Source organism: Oreochromis aureus, linkage group 3 (genome assembly GCF_013358895.1).
Source record: "Oreochromis aureus strain Israel breed Guangdong linkage group 3, ZZ_aureus, whole genome shotgun sequence".
NCBI classification, from domain to species: Eukaryota; Metazoa; Chordata; class Actinopteri; order Cichliformes; family Cichlidae; genus Oreochromis; species Oreochromis aureus.
The window spans coordinates 29,442,539-29,462,982 of NC_052944.1; the positions used below are offsets into that span (position 1 = coordinate 29,442,539).

The 20,444-nt window shown below is 37.4% G+C and overlaps 2 protein-coding genes across 5 annotated transcripts; both read left to right on the forward strand.

The window, feature by feature from the left end:
• Positions 1 to 856: 856 nt before the first annotated feature.
• On the forward strand, positions 857 to 5,896 carry LOC116317732 (low affinity immunoglobulin gamma Fc region receptor II-like). Of its 4 annotated transcripts, none has more exons than XM_039609871.1 (10): positions 857 to 981; positions 1,230 to 1,265; positions 1,596 to 1,898; positions 2,041 to 2,307; positions 4,150 to 4,392; positions 4,585 to 4,693; positions 4,865 to 4,956; positions 5,132 to 5,194; positions 5,322 to 5,395; positions 5,478 to 5,896. In XM_039609871.1, the coding sequence occupies exons 1-9, from the start codon at positions 867 to 869 to the stop codon at positions 5,375 to 5,377; spliced, it is 1,284 nt and encodes a 427-aa protein (XP_039465805.1). In that variant the 5' UTR covers positions 857 to 866; the 3' UTR covers positions 5,378 to 5,395; positions 5,478 to 5,896. The 4 variants fall into 4 exon arrangements, with proteins under 4 accessions (XP_039465805.1, XP_039465807.1, XP_039465806.1 ...); XM_039609873.1 differs by having other exon boundaries at positions 5,132 to 5,173; XM_039609872.1 differs by having other exon boundaries at positions 4,588 to 4,693.
• A 6,310-nt stretch (positions 5,897 to 12,206) lies between these two features.
• LOC120439146 lies at positions 12,207 to 16,611 on the forward strand. The gene is made up of 8 exons (XM_039609901.1): positions 12,207 to 12,350; positions 13,497 to 13,769; positions 14,697 to 14,810; positions 14,938 to 14,953; positions 15,037 to 15,116; positions 15,414 to 15,470; positions 15,609 to 15,671; positions 16,465 to 16,611. Exons 1-8 carry the CDS (start codon positions 12,275 to 12,277, stop codon positions 16,551 to 16,553), a joined length of 768 nt encoding a protein of 255 aa, XP_039465835.1. The 5' UTR covers positions 12,207 to 12,274; the 3' UTR covers positions 16,554 to 16,611.
• The last annotated feature ends 3,833 nt before the right edge of the window (positions 16,612 to 20,444 follow it).

A 20,444-nucleotide genomic window follows, 5' to 3' on the forward strand; every position in this document is an offset into this window, starting at 1 on the left:
AAATCACTCACTCTACTCTGCTATACAGCTCTAGCTCTTTGTCCCATATTTCCTATGTCAATCTTATAACACAAAGCACAGTACAATGATGGACTGTGTTTACAGCAGATAGCCACTAGAGGGTGATATTATGTCATTTATAATTTATTGAATCCATGTTAACCTTTGGCAGAAATGGTTCCAAGACCTATCAGTCAGTGTTTGACTGCAACCTGTCTGCTGAACCCTGCAGTATCACAGTAACAGCTTAGTACAAATTGCATTTCTGAAGGCTTTACAATGTATAACTGTTGTGCCTTTTTCATAAAGCTGCAGCGTGTAATCTTTTGTAATCCTAAATAGGGACTAAAAATAGCAGTCAAAGCTACTGTTTCATACATATTCCTACATATATTATGTAGAAATGTATTTCATAAATACAGTATATTATTCATTTTGCTCTAAACTGTTTTTTCTACACAGACAATGTCCTGAAAATGTTATTATTTTAATTGCAGAAAACATTAGTTTAACCCTTTAAAGCTATTCTCACGACTTATTCTAATAACAGCCACAATAATTATCAAGCCAAAAATGACACATGAAATAAAATGTAAACCCTCATGCAGCTGTCAAGTCACTATTCATAAGTTACTATTTATCATTATTGTGTTGACAGGGGCCATGTTCAAAACTGAAGTATTTGTGGTTCCTCATAACGAAGTGGGCATTTCAATACAACTGCAGTTGTCAGAGCTTTATTTAAAACAGGAAAGGGAGGAGAGATGGTGTGGTCTGAGAAAAGGACTCCGCAGAAAGCAAGTGTGCTCACGCTGATAAGAGATATAGCTTCCTTTCACCCACACTTCTCTTTTTATCTTGTTCATATGCACCAGAGCATCAAAGTGGAAACATTTCTCACAAGTACAGAGACATTTTCACCATTTTCAGTGTTGAATATCAGGATGGGACATGCTTTGTTCTGTGCATCTGGGTTGTTTTGTGAGTATACTGAATATTTACATTATGCAATGTCTATTTTTGTATAAGTTTCTTTAAGAGCACAGACAGTATGGTATTTTTATCCACTTCACTGGGATCACCGTTTAGTTAATGCAGGCTAGCTGGCGCAGGTGTAACACTTAGTAGTGACACTGTTTATTACACATAATACTGTCATCAGTAAACCACCAGGAAGTTTTAAATGCAAGGTTAATTTTAAGTTTTATAAGTATTAACTTCTATTTCAGTGCTGAACACATTTCTGTCTTGCGGACAAGCTCAAGGTGATTGCATGCTTTTTCTTTTGTTTCTGTTGCATCACTTCAGATAGATATATATCACATAAATACCATCAGCCATAGTTTACTTGCAGAATTACTGCCATTCTAGGCAGTAATTCTGCATCTTATTTCTTTAACACAAACACTACTTATGTGTGCTGTGATTACTCATCTTTGCTACTTGATCAGTTTCTTTGACAATGTATTGCGACAAGGAACACAAAACTAACATAGTTACTAAAGATTGTGTAAGAAAATGACAAAAATATATTCAAGAACTGCTGAGTATTGTTTGCTTTACTAACGTGGACATGCATGTGTTCATTTTAAAAGATAAACCCAAACCTGATCTCAGGGTGTCTTCATCATGGCTGAGTCCTGGGGCATCAGTGACTCTACACTGCAGTGTTAGAAATCACTCTGCAGAATCGAGGTTCTACTGGTATCAGGCTTTTTTCAAAAATTCAAGCAAGGCCTACTACTTTGAGCTGCTACCAGGTGGTAAACATGGAACTGCACAAAATTCCTACATTGTTCATGGCCAGAAACAGACGGCAGGATACGCATGTAGAGCTGGAAGACAACAGCCAGAGCATTTTACTTCGTACAGCAAACCTGTATTTGTTTGGTCTGCAGGTAAGTTTGAATGTAATATCATTGCCATGATGCATAACAATACAGCTTCTATTAATACAGTTACTCCAAGAAACATTTAGATTCCTAATTTTTATAATATCTCAGTGGCTGTTTTGATCCCACATTACATGATGTTTCTAAGATTCTAGTTCATCATCTGCAACCGTCAAAGTGACTCCTGACAGAGTGCAGCACTTCTCTGAAGAGTCTGTCTCACTGCGCTGTGAGGAAAAACCTGAGTGGAGAGTGATGAGGCTGAGTGAAGCAGGCTACCTTGCAAACTGTTCTGTCTGGGGAACAATGAATGGATCCACCTGCACGATCAAAAATGCTACAGCCAAACCAGCCGTGTACTGGTGTGAGTCTAAACTGGGTGGCTTCAGCAATGCTGTCAACATCACAGTGCAAAGTAAGTATTTTTACATCCTTTTTTTCGGGGTTTTTTTTTTTTTTTTTGTCTGTATGACTCTGCAGTTTCTGCCCACATTGTGTCACAGTAAGCATAATTTCAGTCAATAAGATTATATTTTTGAAAGTGTTAAGGTTATGTTTGTGTAAATATAAAAATGCAAGCGTAGCATTCCTCACCTTTATCTTATTATTTTTTGCTCAATTTGTCATTAATGTGAAAACATGCCTCCAGTAAGTCATCAGACCTTTCTGTTGCCTTACATTACCACAGGCCCCAATCTTTCTGCCTGAGTTTTGAATTTTTGTATTTACCTTTTGTGTGTTTAATTGTTCTGAGTCTTTGAGTTTTGAATTTTATTTATTTCAGGTTTGGTTCTTTATGGTTATCTGCTCACTTTTGTCTTTAGACTTTTGCAAATTTCATTGGTTTCAATTCTCCCTGTATTAAATCTGTTATTAAATCTCTGTCCCTGTCAGTCGGCCAAGGTTAACCCCAAAACTTTCCAAGCTCTTTAGATCCATGTCTTAGGTGCTTCTTTGTTTAGTCACTTCCCGTTTTATTTTAGTAGTCTCCTGTTCCTGTCATGGTCCTGTGTCTCCAATACAGTATTTAAAGTTTTCTGTAGTATTTGGTTTCTTGTGTTTAAGTGTTGTTTTTTAAAAATTTGTTTGCAATATTAGTACATCGTTATGGTCTCTGTTAGTCACTTCCTGCTCTGACAGTCCCTCTTTTCATGTGACGTGATGTTCAATTTACTTGCTCTGTCTTGTCAGTTACATTCAGCAGTGTCAAATCATCAACAGATTCGACACTGCAGTTAATGCTCACCCTTCTTCTCACTTAGCTGTAGTCAGCCTGCAACCCACAGCCATGCAACTCTCTCCCTCTCTCCTCACTGCACCATAATCTAGTATGAAAGAACAGACACCCCTCCCCCACCCATCACTTTCACTCACGACCAGGTCCAGCGACAAATAATAAGACTCCACTCGGGGAAGTCTACTGGACAGATGGGGCGAGTCCCTGCCTCATCAAGGGCTGTGCCTCCATCATCGACCAGCTCCGATCTATAGACAGGCCACATTAGGAACCTCTTCACTTATCTTAGTAGCTCCACTTTGGACATCAGCAGATGTCATCATCTAACTTCTCAATTGTGTTTATGCCGATCTGGACCAGCCAGCAAGCACTGTGAGGGTCACACTTTTTGACTTTTACAGCATGTTCAATACCATCAGGCCCTCCTGGGTGATAAGCTGACAGTGATGCAGATGGATGCTTCTCTTGTGTCCTGGATTGTTGATTACAGGACAGGAAGACCGCAATATGTGCGTCTTAAATTTTGTGTGTCACCACACTTATTTATCCTTTACACCACAGACTTCAGCCACTGCACTGAGACCTGCCATCTTCAGATGATTTCTGATAACTCTGCGAAGGGTGAATTCATCGGTGGGGATGATGAGACAGAGTATCAGGCTGTAGTTCACTCTTTGTCTCGTGGTTGGAGCAGAATAATCTGCAACTCAATGTGACAAAAACCAAGGAAGTGACTGTGGACTTTAGGAGGACCAGGAAACCAGTAAACCTTGTTCTAATCCAGGGGGTCGACAGTGTGGAGGACAAAAAATACCTCGGAGTACACATTGACAATAAACTGGAGTGGGTTAAAAGCACAACTCCACTCTACAGGATGGACCAGAGCTGTCTCTATTTTGTGAGGCAGCTGAGGTCTTTTAACATTTGTCAGACAATGCTCTGAATTTTCTACAAGTCTTTTGTAACCAGGGCCGTCCTCTAGTACGTATTCTGATGTGACATTGTCTGACTGTTTTACAGAAAGCAATATCATTCTTGTGAGCCCAGTCCACCCAGTTACTGAGGGAGAAGCTGTTACGCTCCACTGCAAACTGAGGAACACAACTTTAAAATCCTCTGTGCTTTTCTTTCGAAATGGTAGCCTCATCAGCAATGACACCAGAGGGAAGCTGAATATCCCTGCAGTGTCAAAATCAGATGAAGGCTTTTACAAGTGTGAGTATTCAGGAAAACTGTCACCACAGAGCTGGATGTCAGTAAAGGGTAAGTTTGTTTAAAACTCTTCTTCAGCCCTTCTCTTTGCAAAAACTCCCTGCAACAACACTTTTGGTGTTTTTATGTGAATATGGATCATTTTAAATCACATTAATGTACTAATAGTAGTGAGTATTCATACTTTGTGAAAACAACTGAGCATAAAACTTAAAAATAAAATGTATTTGTTTTTTATTGTAGCAGTATCCAGGCCTATAAAGTCTTCATTTACTGTGCAGATGATTATTGGATTTGTTTGTGGGATTTTACTGATTGCTATCCTACTCATGGTTTATCTGAAAGCCAAAGGGTGAGGCCTTTTCAATTGATTAAAATCTGATTCTGCCTTCAGTTTCTAACGCAAAATAATATATTATATATGCATATAGCATATATGTTTATTAGTTATCAATTATTTCTATTCACTTTTTTCATTATTCTTAACATTATTTTCTTTCTATTACTATACTACATTTTACAGAACACAGTGCAAACAAACCCATGTTGATTCTGCAGATCCTGGGGTTAGCCAGAATGCATGTCAGCTTGAAGCGCTCTACTCTGAAGTCCGTGGTCAGTTTTGATTAACTAACCCAAATCTTCAAAAGTTTTTAAAAGATACTGACAAAAAACGTTTAAAATGTCCCTTTTTTAAATGTACGGACATATTTTTTAAATTAGATTCCACTTTTGCAACATTTCAGTTTCTGAAATATTATTACACCGTCTCCTTTCTGTTATCTTTTAGATGATAATCTGCTGTATGCCCTGGTAATGCACAAAAACAAAGGTGAATCTCAGAACAATGCAGGTATTTTAAACTAGCACTCAATTCAATTTAAGTTCTCTGTTCATTTTCGTTAAACTTGATTGTTTTTGTATTTTATGTAACATCTAACAAACATAATCTGGACCGTAACTGGTTTCTCCATTCACAGGTAGACCATATCAGGCAGCAGCAGAATGCGCTATTTATTCTGAAGTCAGAAAATAGGAAAACAAACAACTCTTGGTAATATAAGCATACCAAGTCTGTTGTGTGTTTGTGTGTGTGTGTTCATCTATATATAATATATGTCATTTTTTTTGTCCAGGTCCATAGAAAGAAGCTTCAGCTTTACAGCAAGATTGTCCTGCGTTTGAATCGACCGGCCTAGTTGGACCTTTCTGTGTTCAGCTTGCATGTTCTACTTGTGCCTGTGTGGGTTCTCTCAGAGTACTCTGCTTCCTCCTACAGTCCAAAGACATGCATGGCTGTGTATGTGAGTGTCCATAGTCATCTGACTCTGTGTTAGCTAACACGTTCCGAGTGTATCCCACCTTTTGCCATGTGACAGCTGGGGGTTTGCATCTGAAGTTCTCATAGTTGTCTGAATTGTTGTTAAAGCTGCTTCTTTGATTTTTTATACTTTTGCACTTATCCACTCAAACTCTGTGGTCCTCCAGTGAGATTATTTTACTAGTCCCACACTTCCACTTAAAACCTAAAGGCCACAGGTCTTTCTCAGAGTCTTCCTCTTTGTAAAGTCCCCTTCTCTTTGGAAATTTTTAATCAATCTTGAAGATCTAGGTATTTTCACAGGCTTTTGGGTCATTTTGAAACTGGCTACGGGTCTGTTCTGTCTTAGTTTATCTTGGTTCTTTATGTTATGTGTGCATGTGTGTGTATATGTATATATGTAAACATGCACATGTGAGTAATCTGTTTGTATATCCTGTATGTGTTCCCTGTCAACATATGACGCAATAAATAGTAACTCAGGAACGATTAAAGGTGATATCACTGCTACAGGAGACTTTACATTTTATTTCATGTGCCATTTTGGCTTGATAGTTATTATGGTGGTTATTAAAGAAGTCAGTACCATGATTTTAAATGTTTTCTGCAATTTAAAATATCTAAACTTTAAGGACATTATCTGTGTAGAAAAACAGTTTGAGTTATCTGACACGATACTAAACAGTATACAAACTCAAAGAGTTTACACCCATAAAATTTTGTAAAGTGTATGACAAAAGTCATCTGCTCATAAACACATTAGTTCTGGTGTGGCATGATGTCTGATTCCTGACTGAAAAACAAAGTAGAAGGGAAAAAGTGCTAGAATCAACACTGAAGGGCTGAAATGCCGACACATTACAGTTAAAAGTACAGCTACATGTATTACATATGACTTTCTATATGTTTTAGTTGCATATCCTCCCAAGAGCCAGAAATTCATTTTAGTCCTCTGTGGGGAGAATATATTTGCTTTTAAGGAGGATAGATGGATGTCCACTACAGTGGCCCCGTGGTTAGCACTGTTGCCTCACAGCAAGAAGGTCCTGAGAAGATCAATTCCACCACCAAGCTGGGGTCTTTCTTTGTGGGGTTTGCATGTTCTCCCCACATTTGCGTGGGTTCTCTCCAGGTACTCCAACTTCCTCCCACAGTCCAAAAATATGCAGTTAGTGGGGATAGGTTAACTGGTAACTCTAAATTGTCCATAGGTTTGAATGTGGGTGTGAATCTGAGTGCAAATGGTTGTCTGTCTCTGTGTGGATAGACATCCATAACCCTAACCTATAACAATAACAAAATTGCTCCACGATATTTTTCAGATTGTCTCCCAGTTTCTCACTGTTACAGAACCCATAGATGTGATTTGTCATATGTTTTTCCAAAAGCCAAAACACATGGACAAAACAGTCATTCTGTGCATCATTTTGTAAAACACAATTGGTTTTATGTTTATCTAAATTACATTATGAGTGAAAGAATATAAAATACAAACTCTTGCAGCATAAGCTACATAAATATTTACTGAGTTGTTTTCCTGATATTATATAACTTTTTAAAAAATCTGCTAAATTAAAAAATGTAACAAACATGAACAAATCAGAAGGTGCTATTACATAATTATATAAACAGTTATCTATGAATGCCTTAGTTTTAGAGCTGCATTTTAAGCAGCCGAGAAAAGCTTAGTGAGTGAGCAGGACTCACTCACACGTTAGTTTCACTCGCTTCCTGTGGGTGAATTTATCACCAAACCACAATTTCTTCATAATGGAAAAACATTTTAAAAGAGTCTGCATTGATGTAATGGGATACCTAACATTAGTGAAGTTCAGCTTTATCAGTTAACGTAAAAATTGAACTGTTTTAGACACACATTTCACACATTTTTTGTGAAAAAGTGCCAGGATCATTAACATGTGAAAATTTATCCCGGTATGTATGGCACCTCTGTTTATCAGTATAATTTGATAAGTTATTCATCTATTAATGGTTTTTTAAAGTGCCTATAAAACTTGGTCGTCGTTGGTCGCATTCTCTCCCAGCTGTCTTCAAGTCAAGTCAAGTGGCTTTTATTGTCATTTCAGCCATGTGCAGTGGTACAGTACAGAGTGAAATGAGACTGCATTCCTCCGAGACCCTGCTGATCACATATAACGGACATATATAATATAATAATATAAAACGCAATGTGCAAAAAGTGCAAAAATAAACAAGATAAGACCGTGCAACACTAGACAGAGCAGGACGATACAGACACAAGACAGTGCAATGGAAGTAAGCAAAATGTTGAGTATTGTGCAAAAGTAACTTGTAATTACTTTTCTTAATTTATCCATCTACATCAGTTCCAAGCCATCATTTGAATAAGAGAGTAACCATATACCATAAAAATCTGAGTGTACAGTAGTTGTGCCTACAATCACTAATGATGGTTGTGAGTGTAATTATTATTGCTGGTAAACCTCATACCGAACCGAACATGCAGACAAGTAGCAGACGAAGACCACAAAATGTTCTTAGTGAAGTTTTTAGGCATTATTATTATTTTTAATCATTGCATTTATTTCAGTATTTAAAACACTTCCAGGAATACTGCATTTCAAAGGTTTTGTCTGGCTTTAAAGTTTGATATGTTAAAACTCTCAACTATAATTAACAAAGAAAAAGAGTCCATTGATGACACTCTCAGCAGCCGTAAAAATCACATTACTAACTTATAACATTATAACTTGGTGTTAGCTTGATATTTGTTAATAATTTGAAGACCCATATGAGTCTACAGGAAAAAAAAGTAAAATAAAAACTTTTCACAAACTTAGGTCTGCCTGTTCCTCATCTCCCAGCATCTTTAAATTAATTTACAGGGATCACAAACACCTGTTATAAGTTCCAGTAGAGTAACAGCATGCAGTCAGAGCGGAGTTTACTTTTACTGTTTAGATATTTGTTGATATTTACTGGGGGTTTTTTTTGTTTTTTTTTTTTAAATATTTTTGCAATAAAGTTCTCAAACTTTTACACAAAACATCAAATTTTGCTTCCTGTAAATGGCATCTATTCAAAACCCTGCAAGAATACCACAGACCTCATGGCGTTCCTCTGCTACAACCTGCCCCATTACTGGGGTGTGTTGTAACACATGCTGCAGATAATTATAGCAATTAGACAAAAGAAGCAAAAACTGAGTCCACACCAGAGAAAGTACTTCAAGAAGTGGTTTAGTGGAATAAAGGTTTTGTGTTTATTTCTCTACGACTGGCCATAATTCAAATTCACTCTTTTGTGCAGGTGTGCAAATTAGTTTAACAGAAAAAACTTTCACAACACCACAAATACTTCATAAACAAAATTTTTATAATTGGTCCCATGCGAAAAAGATATACATTTGTGTGATAGGGTGTGGTCTGCGGTGTGGCTGCAAGGGATGGGTGAACCACTGGGTTCAGGCTGTAGTGTCACTGGAGGTCACTGGATCCTTTCATTATGATCATGCATCCCCTATTTTTAAGGTAGCTGCCAGGGCTGGAAGAGGAGACCGTAGCTGAGCATGGGTCATACTTGCTACAGTCTCATTTAAAGCTTACATATTATCTGTATCAAAAATACAATAGCAGTGTGCATGTAACCCTAGAGTATAGGCTTAGTGTGCCCAATGACTGCACAGGGTAATTTTACCCAAACTTCCTCTGGCTTTGAGCTGCCAAGTGGCTCCATACAGACAAAGGTTTTTATCATCTGAGGTCAGAGTCTTTAGGGTTAGTTTTCATTTCTTTAACAGGTTTCTCTTTCTTTTTCTTCTGATTGCCTTCATTTTTCATAAGACATTCTTTTTGCATTTTTTCTGTTACTCTGTCAGCCTTTGCAATGATTTGTAGTATTAGCTCAGTGTTATGTGGCAGATCACATGTTCCTTAGTCACTAATTTAACTGACTCACCCTTCTTTGAGACTTCATCAGATGCTTTTTGTTGTAAATATCAGCAGACACACCTGTATCATTCTTTCTTTTCCACTATCTAGGCATGCTGTAAAAGTATAAGCATATGCAAAATTAATAAACTATTCATACTTGGGGAAGGGGATGGTTGTAACACTTTTAAAACCTACGTTAGAACCCACCCAACCTTGTCAGTCATTGTTTAACTAACTGTATTTATGCGTATTGCATTAAAATAAGCAGGGGAAAACGCATTACAGTTTAATGTAAGTCATTTTATCTGTAGCTGTTTAATTACTTAACAAAGTTAAAAAAAATAAATACTTTCGTAATGCAAATTATCATCGGTGTGTTTGTATTGTTTAGTTTCACTATATTTGTATGACAGGTCATTTGATAAAAACTGCTTGATAAGTTTGTGCAGCACCAGGACAGTATAAACATGTCACAGTATGCTGCGGCCAGATATTGTTAAGGTGTGTTAGTTCTGTTGAAAAAGGGAAGGAAGCTGAAAGAAGAAGTGTTAAAATGTTTTTGTTTCCTTCACAGCTCTTTGGTATCTGCTGTGCTGCTGCTTCACTCTCTCTCTTTACAGAAAGTTGTAGAAGTTTTCAGACGTGTCACTGCTGGATGTGAGGATGGGAGCCACTTTGCTCTGTGAGCTGGGCCTATTCTGTGAGTACATCACTGACTTCTATTGTTTGATTCATACTGATCCATAAACATGTTTTAGTAAGAAGAACAGAGCATCAGTCATTTGCACCATTTCTGGTCATGTGATCAGAGGACTCTCATGTTTGTTACCAACATGGTTGTTTGTAGACTGGATTAGATTTTAGTGCAGTGACTCAGATCAGAGTGGAGCTGGTTTAGTTTATCTAAGAAAGGTTTGTTTCTCCATCAGTGATATTTTGATGCATTTAAAATCATAATATAAAATGTCACCAATCGTAGTAGACACTGGTAAAACCTCAAGTGTTTTATTTTTGCCATACTTGATTATTTGAACCACTGTCTGAAGTTTCTGTCTTTGTTGTAGTGCTCTGTACGCTCCTCTGCACTGGACACACTCAAGGTGACTGAACGGTTGTTTTATTTTATTTATGATTTTTTATCTCCACATACTGCATCCCTCTTTAGCATTTTATCTTTCTGTAATTCTGTATTTATTTATTCAGAACTGACATATTAACTTAAAAAAACAAACATTTTATGAACACAAACACAGATTGTTTCGTGCATAAAAGAGTTTCAGATTTCTAATGGTGTGATTGTGTTGGATTCTAGATGCTGTGCTAACTATTGAACCCAACTGGTCCAGTTTTGTTATTCAAGAGTTTGTTATCTTCATATGTGACATGAATGAAGGTGAAGACACTGACTGGGAATACAAAATCAACAAGGATAGTCAAGAATTTGTTTCCTACAACGCACACAAAGTCTATGCATTAGAAATTAGCTCTAAGGGTGACAGTGGTGAATATCAGTGCTCTGGTCGCAAAAAGAGCTCACATGACACAAAGAACAGTAATACTGTCTCTATAACTGCATTAGGTAAGTCCTCTGTGAACAATAGCATGGATTGTTCTGTTCAAATACTCATCTGAATAATAAAGTAGATTTAATTAATGTTGCTACTGAAACTTTTTCCCGATGCATGAAACGTGAAGCTTCAAACAGGACCACTGTATTTTACCTGTTATTTTGCCCATGCAATGCTAACATAATGCTAAATACTCCCTCACTGTTTAATCCATCATTACTAGATGTACCATTGTAGATACAAATAATAACAAAACAAACACAAAATAAAATAAGACACATTATAAATTTCCAATAATTTAAGGTGAAAACTTATGATGCTTCCAAAATTAGAATCTTCACGAATCAATCATTCAGTGTTAGATTGTGTGTGTGACTTCTTCGGCCAGAAAATAGACAAACAGTTATACTGATCTTATCTGATCTGGAACCTGAAATGCAGAACATTAAAACATAGTTTAAATCTAGATATATATCTTTTTTTTTTTTTTTTTTTAATGGATCACAATGCATATTTCCTTCACTTCTTTTTCATAACATCAGATAATCCCAGGGCCACACTGACAGCAGGAACAACAATCATACCAGTAGGGGGCAGTGTGACACTGACCTGCTCTGTGCAGAGCTCTGATGGATGGAAATATGAGTGGTTCAGACAAAACCAAAGAACATATGAAGGTCAAACCAGAGATCAACAAAACAGAGATATCAGAGTATCTCAAGGAGGAATCTACAGCTGCAGAGGAACAAGAGGAAACCCAGTTTACTACACTGATATAAGTGATGATGTCACCATTGAGATAACCTGTGAGTTCAGTCATTTAGTTTGAAATATACATTCACTCATGATTTTCAAACATACAATGTGAAGTTTTCTGTGTTGATTTCATGTTTCTTGTTGTATCTCAACTGTTAATATGTGTAAACAGTTTCAATAAAGTTGTTGTAAAACAACAACCCAACTGGCCTCAGATATTCAGAGGTGAGACGATCACTCTGACATGTGAGGTGCAGGAAGGAGGTGAAACCACTGAGTGGGAGTATGAATGGAGAGGACCCAGGACACCCACACAGTGGACACACAATAATGATGTGACATTCAGAGTTTCTGAGTCCAGCAGTGGAGACTACATGTGTAAGAGTCGACGCAGAGATGACTCATATTCTTCAACAGAGTGGAGTGAAGCCTTCACATTGTCAGGATCAAGTAAGTTTGTGTTTGTATATACAATATTATTATGATTATTATTATTATTATTATTATTATTATTATTATTATTATTATTGTAGTATTTTGAGGCAATTGAACCTAGTGAGTTGAACCACCTAACTATATAAATGGTAAATGGCCTGTATTTATATAGCGCTTTACTAGTCCCTAAGGACCCCAAAGCGCTTTACATATCCAGTCATCCACCCATTCACACACACACATTCACACACTGGTGATGGCAAGCTACGTTGTAGCCACAGCCACCCTGGGCGCACTGACAGAGGCGAGGCTGCCGGACACTGGCGCCACCAGGCCCTCTGACCACCACCAGTAGGCAACGGGTGAAGTGTCTTGCCCAAGGACACAACGACCGAGACTGTCCAAGCCGGGATCGAACCGACAATCTTCCGATTATAAGACGAACTGTCAACTCTTGAGCCAAGTTCGCTAAGCTAAAATATTGAAATTTCAATAATCCCATCCATCCATCTTCTCCCACTTATCCAGGGCCGGAAGAAGATGGATGGATGGGATTATTGAAATTTCAATAAGTGTAGTTTTGTCAATAATGAATACTGGAAGGTTTAACCAGAAGGAAAACCATGACTTGTATTTTTGAAAAAGGGTCCAAAGCTGGGCCCAACTCAATCCAACAGTAACATATGATCTAAAAGCCTAAAAGAACAAAGTTTTGCACTTTGCAGAGGATTTAAAGACATAAAATACTTAATTAAATATCATAAAGAACATCATAAAGAAAGCATAAGGTCATAAATTGCTGTTAATGTGTTTTTGTTTCTACTTGATGAAACATCATGTGCGTCTTCTTCTGTATTAATGCATGCTATAATTATTGAATTATGTGGCTACTTACTAGATAATAAAAAGACAGAAATGATGAAAGAGTAAAGCCATTAGTGTTAAAGCTGCTCAGAACCTTTAAATGTGTGGTCACAGGAAATGACCATCAATACTGCTAGAGCATCATACACTGAAGAAAAGGTCAAGGTCTAATTTAAGGCAGATAATAGCCTTGCATGCCTTAGGTAACACAGACCAGGGCGGTGTGATCCTGGCCTGTAAATTGTGATGTTGAATAATATGTCTTTTTTTTTCCTGCCTTTGTTCAACATACAACAGCAGTTAAACCAAAGGCCCAACTGACTAATAACAGCAGAGACATTCCAGTAGCAGGCAAAGTGACTCTGAACTGCTCAGTGAACCTGTCAGCTGAATGGAAATACTACTGGTACAGAGGTAATAAATCCTCTGAACCCCTGACCACACAAGATGCTGCTCTTTCAGACGGACAAATCAGTGTCTCACAGGAAGGACTCTACAGGTGCAGAGGAGGAAGAGGAAACCCAGTTTACTACACAGAGTACAGTGATCCAGTCAACATTGATAAAAACAGTGAGTTTGACTGAAAATTAATGAGTATACAACCTTCAAAAGATTGTTGTGAGCCTTTCAGTTTGGCAATATTCAATATGATATTTGTATAGTATTTAAAGTTTGAATAGCTCTTGGGTCATAGCTGGGTCATTGTTACAAATTGACTTTAGCTGCATAGAAATACCATAGTTTTTGAAAACATCAACATTATTTAAAGGTTAAAAGCTTCAGTAGTACAGAGCCATCTTTAAAGTATAAATATGCAAGAATATGTATTTTTTCCTGTAAGGCTGATTTTTAGTGCATGTAATTTTGCTAATTGTTGACAGATCGTTACACCATCACATCTACATATCGTTGTTTAAGTAAGATGTTTTTGGTCAGTGGAGACCTAACAGCACAAAAGCACAGCTCCATCCTGTATTGTATTAACAGTCCAGGATACTGGTTGAGTAATAGTGCGAGGATATTCTTGGTACACTTTTTGTCCCCTTTGTCCTAAGTGAGCATTGTTTGAATATCTCAGAATACTACTGCAGAAATACTAAGTATTGTTTTTGACCATGTCCATCCACCTTTATGACCATAGTGTGTGTACCCATCTTCTAATGAATGCTTCCAGCAGGTTAAGGTGCCGTGTCACAAAGCTAAAGTCATTACAAACTGGTTTTTTGAACATGACAATGAGTTCTCTCTCACACACACAAAATTAAAAGAGAGGAAATGATGATTCCTGTCATGCGGTGACATAATTATATGAAGATTTCCATAGTTGTCAATATGCAGGAAAAGAATGTTGGTTTCTAGCATATGTTCGCAACCTTCAGGTTTATACAGAAATACTGTTATTGGGAATACGTGTTGTTCTTGTGCCATTAAGAACCCTAAATCATTTTTGGAGAATCTTTATACATAAATCTAATTAGACCCTAACATTTATTACAGCAGCACCTGAGCCTGAAAACTCTTCATTTCTCACTCCTTTGATTGTTGGACTTGTTTGTGGAATTTTACTGATTATTCTTCTTCTGCTGCTGTGTCGCTTCAAACAGTCAAAGGGTGAGGCCATTTCCATCTTGTTTTTGCCTTATTATGTGATCTAAGTATTCAGGCATGTAGTCTGAAGTAGATGTACTGTCATTGCACCAGAGCAGTTTGAAATTATTTTCTTTTTCGTTTTTTACAGATTCATGCTTTAAGAGGTTGGTTCAACCCTTCCCATCCCTTTTTCAACCTTCTGGAATTGTTACATTTACAAATTTATGTTATATTTTTATTCCTCCAGGCCTCAGAGCGAAAATCAGCACTCTGCTACAAACCACATGACCAAGCAAGATGAAACTCAACACACTTCTCCTGTCCAAGGTCAGCCTTCACCCTGTATTGTTTCCTTGACTAATTGTAAACTCCGAGCCTAATACATTAAGTCCTGATTAGATGAATTAGAAGATGATCAAATTGCTATATATATCACTACATTTTTATTTGGTATTATTTATTTAACCATTGACTTGATTTTACTCTGTATGTGATGCTTTTTTCTACAAATCAATCAAAGACATCAATGATGCAGAAAAAAGCGCAGTATGTACGGTGGAAAATAAAAATGAGTAGGACCTTTAATAATATATTAATGAATGGATAACTGTTTCACTATTTCAGTTGAATCAGAGGATGCCACATATTCTTTGATTGAGCTTAAAAACACCACTCCAAGGAGTAAGTACTTTATGTTGGAAACATATAGGAGTTTAGATGTTTTTAAAGTGAGTAATATTTAAAGGAAATAAAGAAAATTGTGTTTTCTTTTTTCTTTTTGTTTGTTTGTTTTTTGACATTGTCTTATCCTTCTGACAGAGAAGACCAAGATACCAGAGGAGAGTTGTGTTTACTCTGATGTTAAAATACGACCTTCCACAGGTACAGTACAGTCAGTGACAACAATCCTGCTTTTTTTCTTTTAATGTTTCTTTATTTAATATCACATAAAGAATAATCAGCAATCTGTATTTTATTCCTTGGTGTAGCAGTAAGACATTCCTGGAGAAACCCATCTGGGAACAGTTAGGAGAAATTTAGGACTGTTTTTGACAGCGGGTCAGTCAGAGGCAATCATTTTTTTCTCCACTTACTTCTACAGTAGAAGCGTTGTCATGTCATCTGCTGATTATTGCATCTTAACAAAAATGAAGAAAAAAGTGCCAACTGAAGCATAAATCTTTGTGACAAGGCTAATGTTTAATGTTATGAGACCTGTATCAGTAAAGTCCAAGAAAGCCCTAAAGATTAGTTAAATGATGTATATGATGTGCAAAAAAAAGTTAGTTGAAGATGTACATGTGAAGCTGTAATTGTTTTAACAGAGTACTGATGTCATAAGCTAAGACAGTGGAGTGTAGACTCTGGTTGATGTGGTGGTGAAGTGAAGGTTGGATGGATGTGATTAGGAGCAGGACTACTTATGAATTCAGTGGTAGACTTTGTTTTAGATGTTAGCCTGTTATACGCAGAGTTCTTGAATATTAAATCGATAGCCGAGACAAGGAAAGGTAAGTAAAGCAATATATCAGATAATTTTTTTCTCGCACTTTCTCTTCTACACTTTATAAATGCTGAATAAAATTTATAAACACATACTCATCCAGTTTAAATTACAATCTTACTGGGAAAATGTTTTTGATTAATTGTTTCTTTTTTCTTTTTCTTTTTTTAGGAAAATCAGATCCTGCCACAGCTCATGAAACGGTTTATTCTGGAGTCAAACCGGGAAAAGAACTTGGTGATTGTACAGCAGTAAAATAGCACATTGACATTTTTCACTGTAATTATGTACTTTTAGACATATCAGAATGTATTGTAAAAAAAATATATATATATATATCTGCAAGTTACCATTAATTACTGAGGATTTTTTGGCTTTTTCTCCAGCTCAATAAAAGTTCTGTATAAACAAAATCAAGAGGAACGATGACAAAAGAGCAACTAAACCCTAACCAATTTAATCCAGAATATCCCCAAACCTAAAAATATCCCAAATTAAGTGGCAGTGGTAAACTTTTAAAATTATCAGTCCCTTTTTTTTTTTTTTTTTGGTTTGTAATATAGTGTGCACACTGGGAGAGGGCCTCTGGATTGGTGGACTGGGGTGGTGGTTCCCTTCAATAATAGGGACCAAGCATTTCAGTGGATCATACTCCTCAGTTTCCACTATAAGTCTATGCCAGGGTACTGGAGAGACAAACCTCGCGTCCTCAAGTGACAATGTGGGTTTGGTCTTGTTTTCAGAACAACACATCTGCTAATGTAAATGAATATGTAAATGTATAGGCATATGTATCAAGTTGTAAAGAAGTAGGCAGGATTTGAAGTAATGACTATTAGTTACTAAATAGTGGAGCAGAGGAAGGCCTACATAAACTTCTTTCAATTTCTGGGGATGATATTTACTGATTACTATTTTCCTTATGTTTTGCTCTTGCATTTTATTATTTGTTTTTCATATTTTTTAAGACATTCAAAATAAAGACATAACTAAAGCCTTATATCTATAATGTTTTTTTTCTTGATATGATCTATTTCCATCGGTTCAGCCCATGCCTTTCAAATGTCGTGTCTCCTCTTCAGATATAGACATGAATACTAGACACCATGAAGATATTTAGTACCACAAGAAAGCTAAACAAAAAGTAAGGACATTTTTTTAGTGGAATATTTTTTCTTGTCGTAACAATGCTTTTTCGCAATAAACCTTATACGTGTTACAGCCAGGCGGCAAGAACAGACACAGAACAGAGGCGATAGGTACGAGCCCCCAAGGGACATTGAACAAAAAAAAAAAATGAAAATAAACTTTTAGAGATCTCACAAAATAGGCCACATCCTTTGGAAGCCGCATTTGAAGGCTGATTATGTCACAGCCAGGCAACGAAGGCTGTCCCAATTCGAAGGTTGCTCCAAATGCGACCTTTGTGGCCCAACCTATCCCAGAATTCATAGCGCCCCCAGCCAATTCCATTTTCCAACAATGGCGGCAGCTACTTAGTTTTAATATTACTTTTATGGGTCACAAAATAAACTTTTAAGATATTTTCAGACGAGAGTATAGCTGTGTAAACTTCAAATATCTGCTCAGTTTATCAAGACATCACATATTTGCAAAAGTGCTCCAACATTTTTGGAGACGTCTGTTACCCACCAGTTCAAAGCTGACCAGGAGGTCGAGGCCCACAAGAGCCGGCAAGAATACCACACTCCCGGCACATCATACCTCGACCTCCCGGTCAGCTTCGAGCTGGCGGCCTCTGAAGGATGCGGACTATTTTGCGAGATCTCGCAAAAGTTCATCTTCATTTTTTTTCTCTAATGTCCCCTGCGGGGCTCCGTAGGTAGGTTTGAACATGAAAACAGAACTTTATTTACAGAAGCCACTTTAGTCAAAGGAATTTGCAAAGAAAATTGCAAATTGAGAACCTTCACAGACAAAGAAGCCACTTTAGTTTACAAAATGGTTACTGTGGACTAAATAATTCAAAGCAAGAATGATGCGTCTGAACATGCACTATAAACTATGAAATAGAAACATAGGCTATAAACTACAAAGTAGAAACGTGAGCTATAACACAGTGAGAAGGGTGTCAGTGATGGCAGTGATAGGTCAGGTAAGAGGACTAATTAAACAGAGTGTCTTACAGGTTTTGCAGGTGGAGGCTGACTTGAGGGGAAGGCAGTTGAAGTATACAGAACCCGAGAGTCCAGAGGAAGTGTTTTCCATGAATCTCTGAGGCAGGTAAATAGATACCCAAAAGAGCTTGGGCTGCGACTGTGATTACAGAGTAGACCGGCATCAGGAAGTGGTGAGTATTGCTGGGAGTGAAATGATGAACTGGATGATTCCTGAAAATCACAGAGAGGAAAACACCAGGTAAGCATCTGCCAAAAACTATCCCACACAGGAACAACTTGGTGGCCTCACACTAATGCAGGTTAGCGGAAGATCTGGTAAAGACTCATTTCTCAGTGAGTCTCTCTTATATGCAGGCAGCCCAAATTGCCAACCGGTGCAGATCATGGATGGAATGAAGTAGCTCCGCCCAGAGGTGGAAACTCCAGCTCTATGGAAAAAACACAGCCACTCACCCGGACCATGACAATGACATAACAATGCCGAAAAGCCTATTTATTTCCCCTTAAATGTTGACACATTAGTATGGAAAATTAATATGTGGGTTGAGTAGCAGAGTTGAGTATGTGGGTTGTGCCCATGAAAACCTTCCCAAATCTCTGCCATGCCAAATGATTTATTCTGCTATTGACTCTCATTTTAAGCTTCTGGTACCCCAGGTGCAAATAATCAAATGGCTGAAAATTCCTTCACATCGATGTGAAAGATTCATTGCCAATATCAAATACTTCTATGGGTTTTCTTTTTTTACTGTATTTAGTTCCCAGCGGTGTCATGGACAGGCCTTGGGGCCCAGGCTGACCCAGTAAAGTCATTGTGCCCCCTCAGTTGAATTCTAATTAAGTGAATCAACTAGAAGTTAAACAAATTCATACAGTTTGGTAGGGAAAATACCCATATCACTGAAAAGTTACTGTACTGCTCAATTCACTTACCCAGTTAAACATAGTTCAGTGCTTCTGTTACAATGATGGTACAAAGTTGTACTAAGTATAAAGTTTTTAAATGCCAAACCTTGACCTCTGACAGCACTGAAAGCTGCAAAAAACAAAACAAAAAAACTTTAAGGGTCACATTTAAACTCCCCAATGGTTTCCTGTGGTTGTCCTTTAGTTATTTCCTGCTTGTTGACCTAAGTAATTATTGTAGATGCTTCTCTGTGTGCAAGTAAGAAAACTACTGACTAAAATATTGTAAACCCAAATTCAGACACAGTTCTAAAATCTTAAAAGTAGCTCTTTATAGTGAGTATAAGTTAAAGTTAAAAATAAATACATAAATAACACTTTAAGTGAGAAAGAGTCCACAGTGCAACCTGAGCAGTAACAAATGAAAGATAGCAGAAACTTGCTGAGAGCTATTTGAGGAGTGGAATCAGCGCGAGACAAAGGGGAGGAAGTGAAACTAAATGCGGGGCACAAAAGACCATCTGCTATCAAAGTATCTGTGGATGATCACAGCCATAGAAATAGCAATTCGAAACAACAACATTGCAGAAGTGGAAGCAGAGCAACTGTGAACATAAGTTTTGGCCTTTCTCAGCAATGCAAAGCCAACATCTGCATGGAGGACAGGAAAGCACTCACATTGCTTAAAATGACAGTAATATTATCATCCTTCTGGAAGTCACGGTGGGTGCACAGTTTTGCTAAACCAGATAGACTATCATGAGAAAATGTTGTCACTGCTCAGTGATGAAAATACGTATGAGCCCCTGAAACAAGATCCAGGAAGTGGCTACAGGAAGAGGGTGATAGATTATCTGAAGCAGTTAGAACAAGACAATACTATTGACCAGACCTCATAGCTGTACCCAGGGGAATCTACACCAAGTCTGCATGTTTTACCAGAGATACATAAACAGGGTTTAGCTTTCAGACCTCTATGATTGTATGTGTTGCGGCCAGGTGTCCAGACAGAAAGAATGTGGACCCATATGAGAAACAGTGTGCAGGGCAAGGATTGCTTTTCACTAGTGTGTATTTACTAGTATGGTGATGAGATGTAAATCT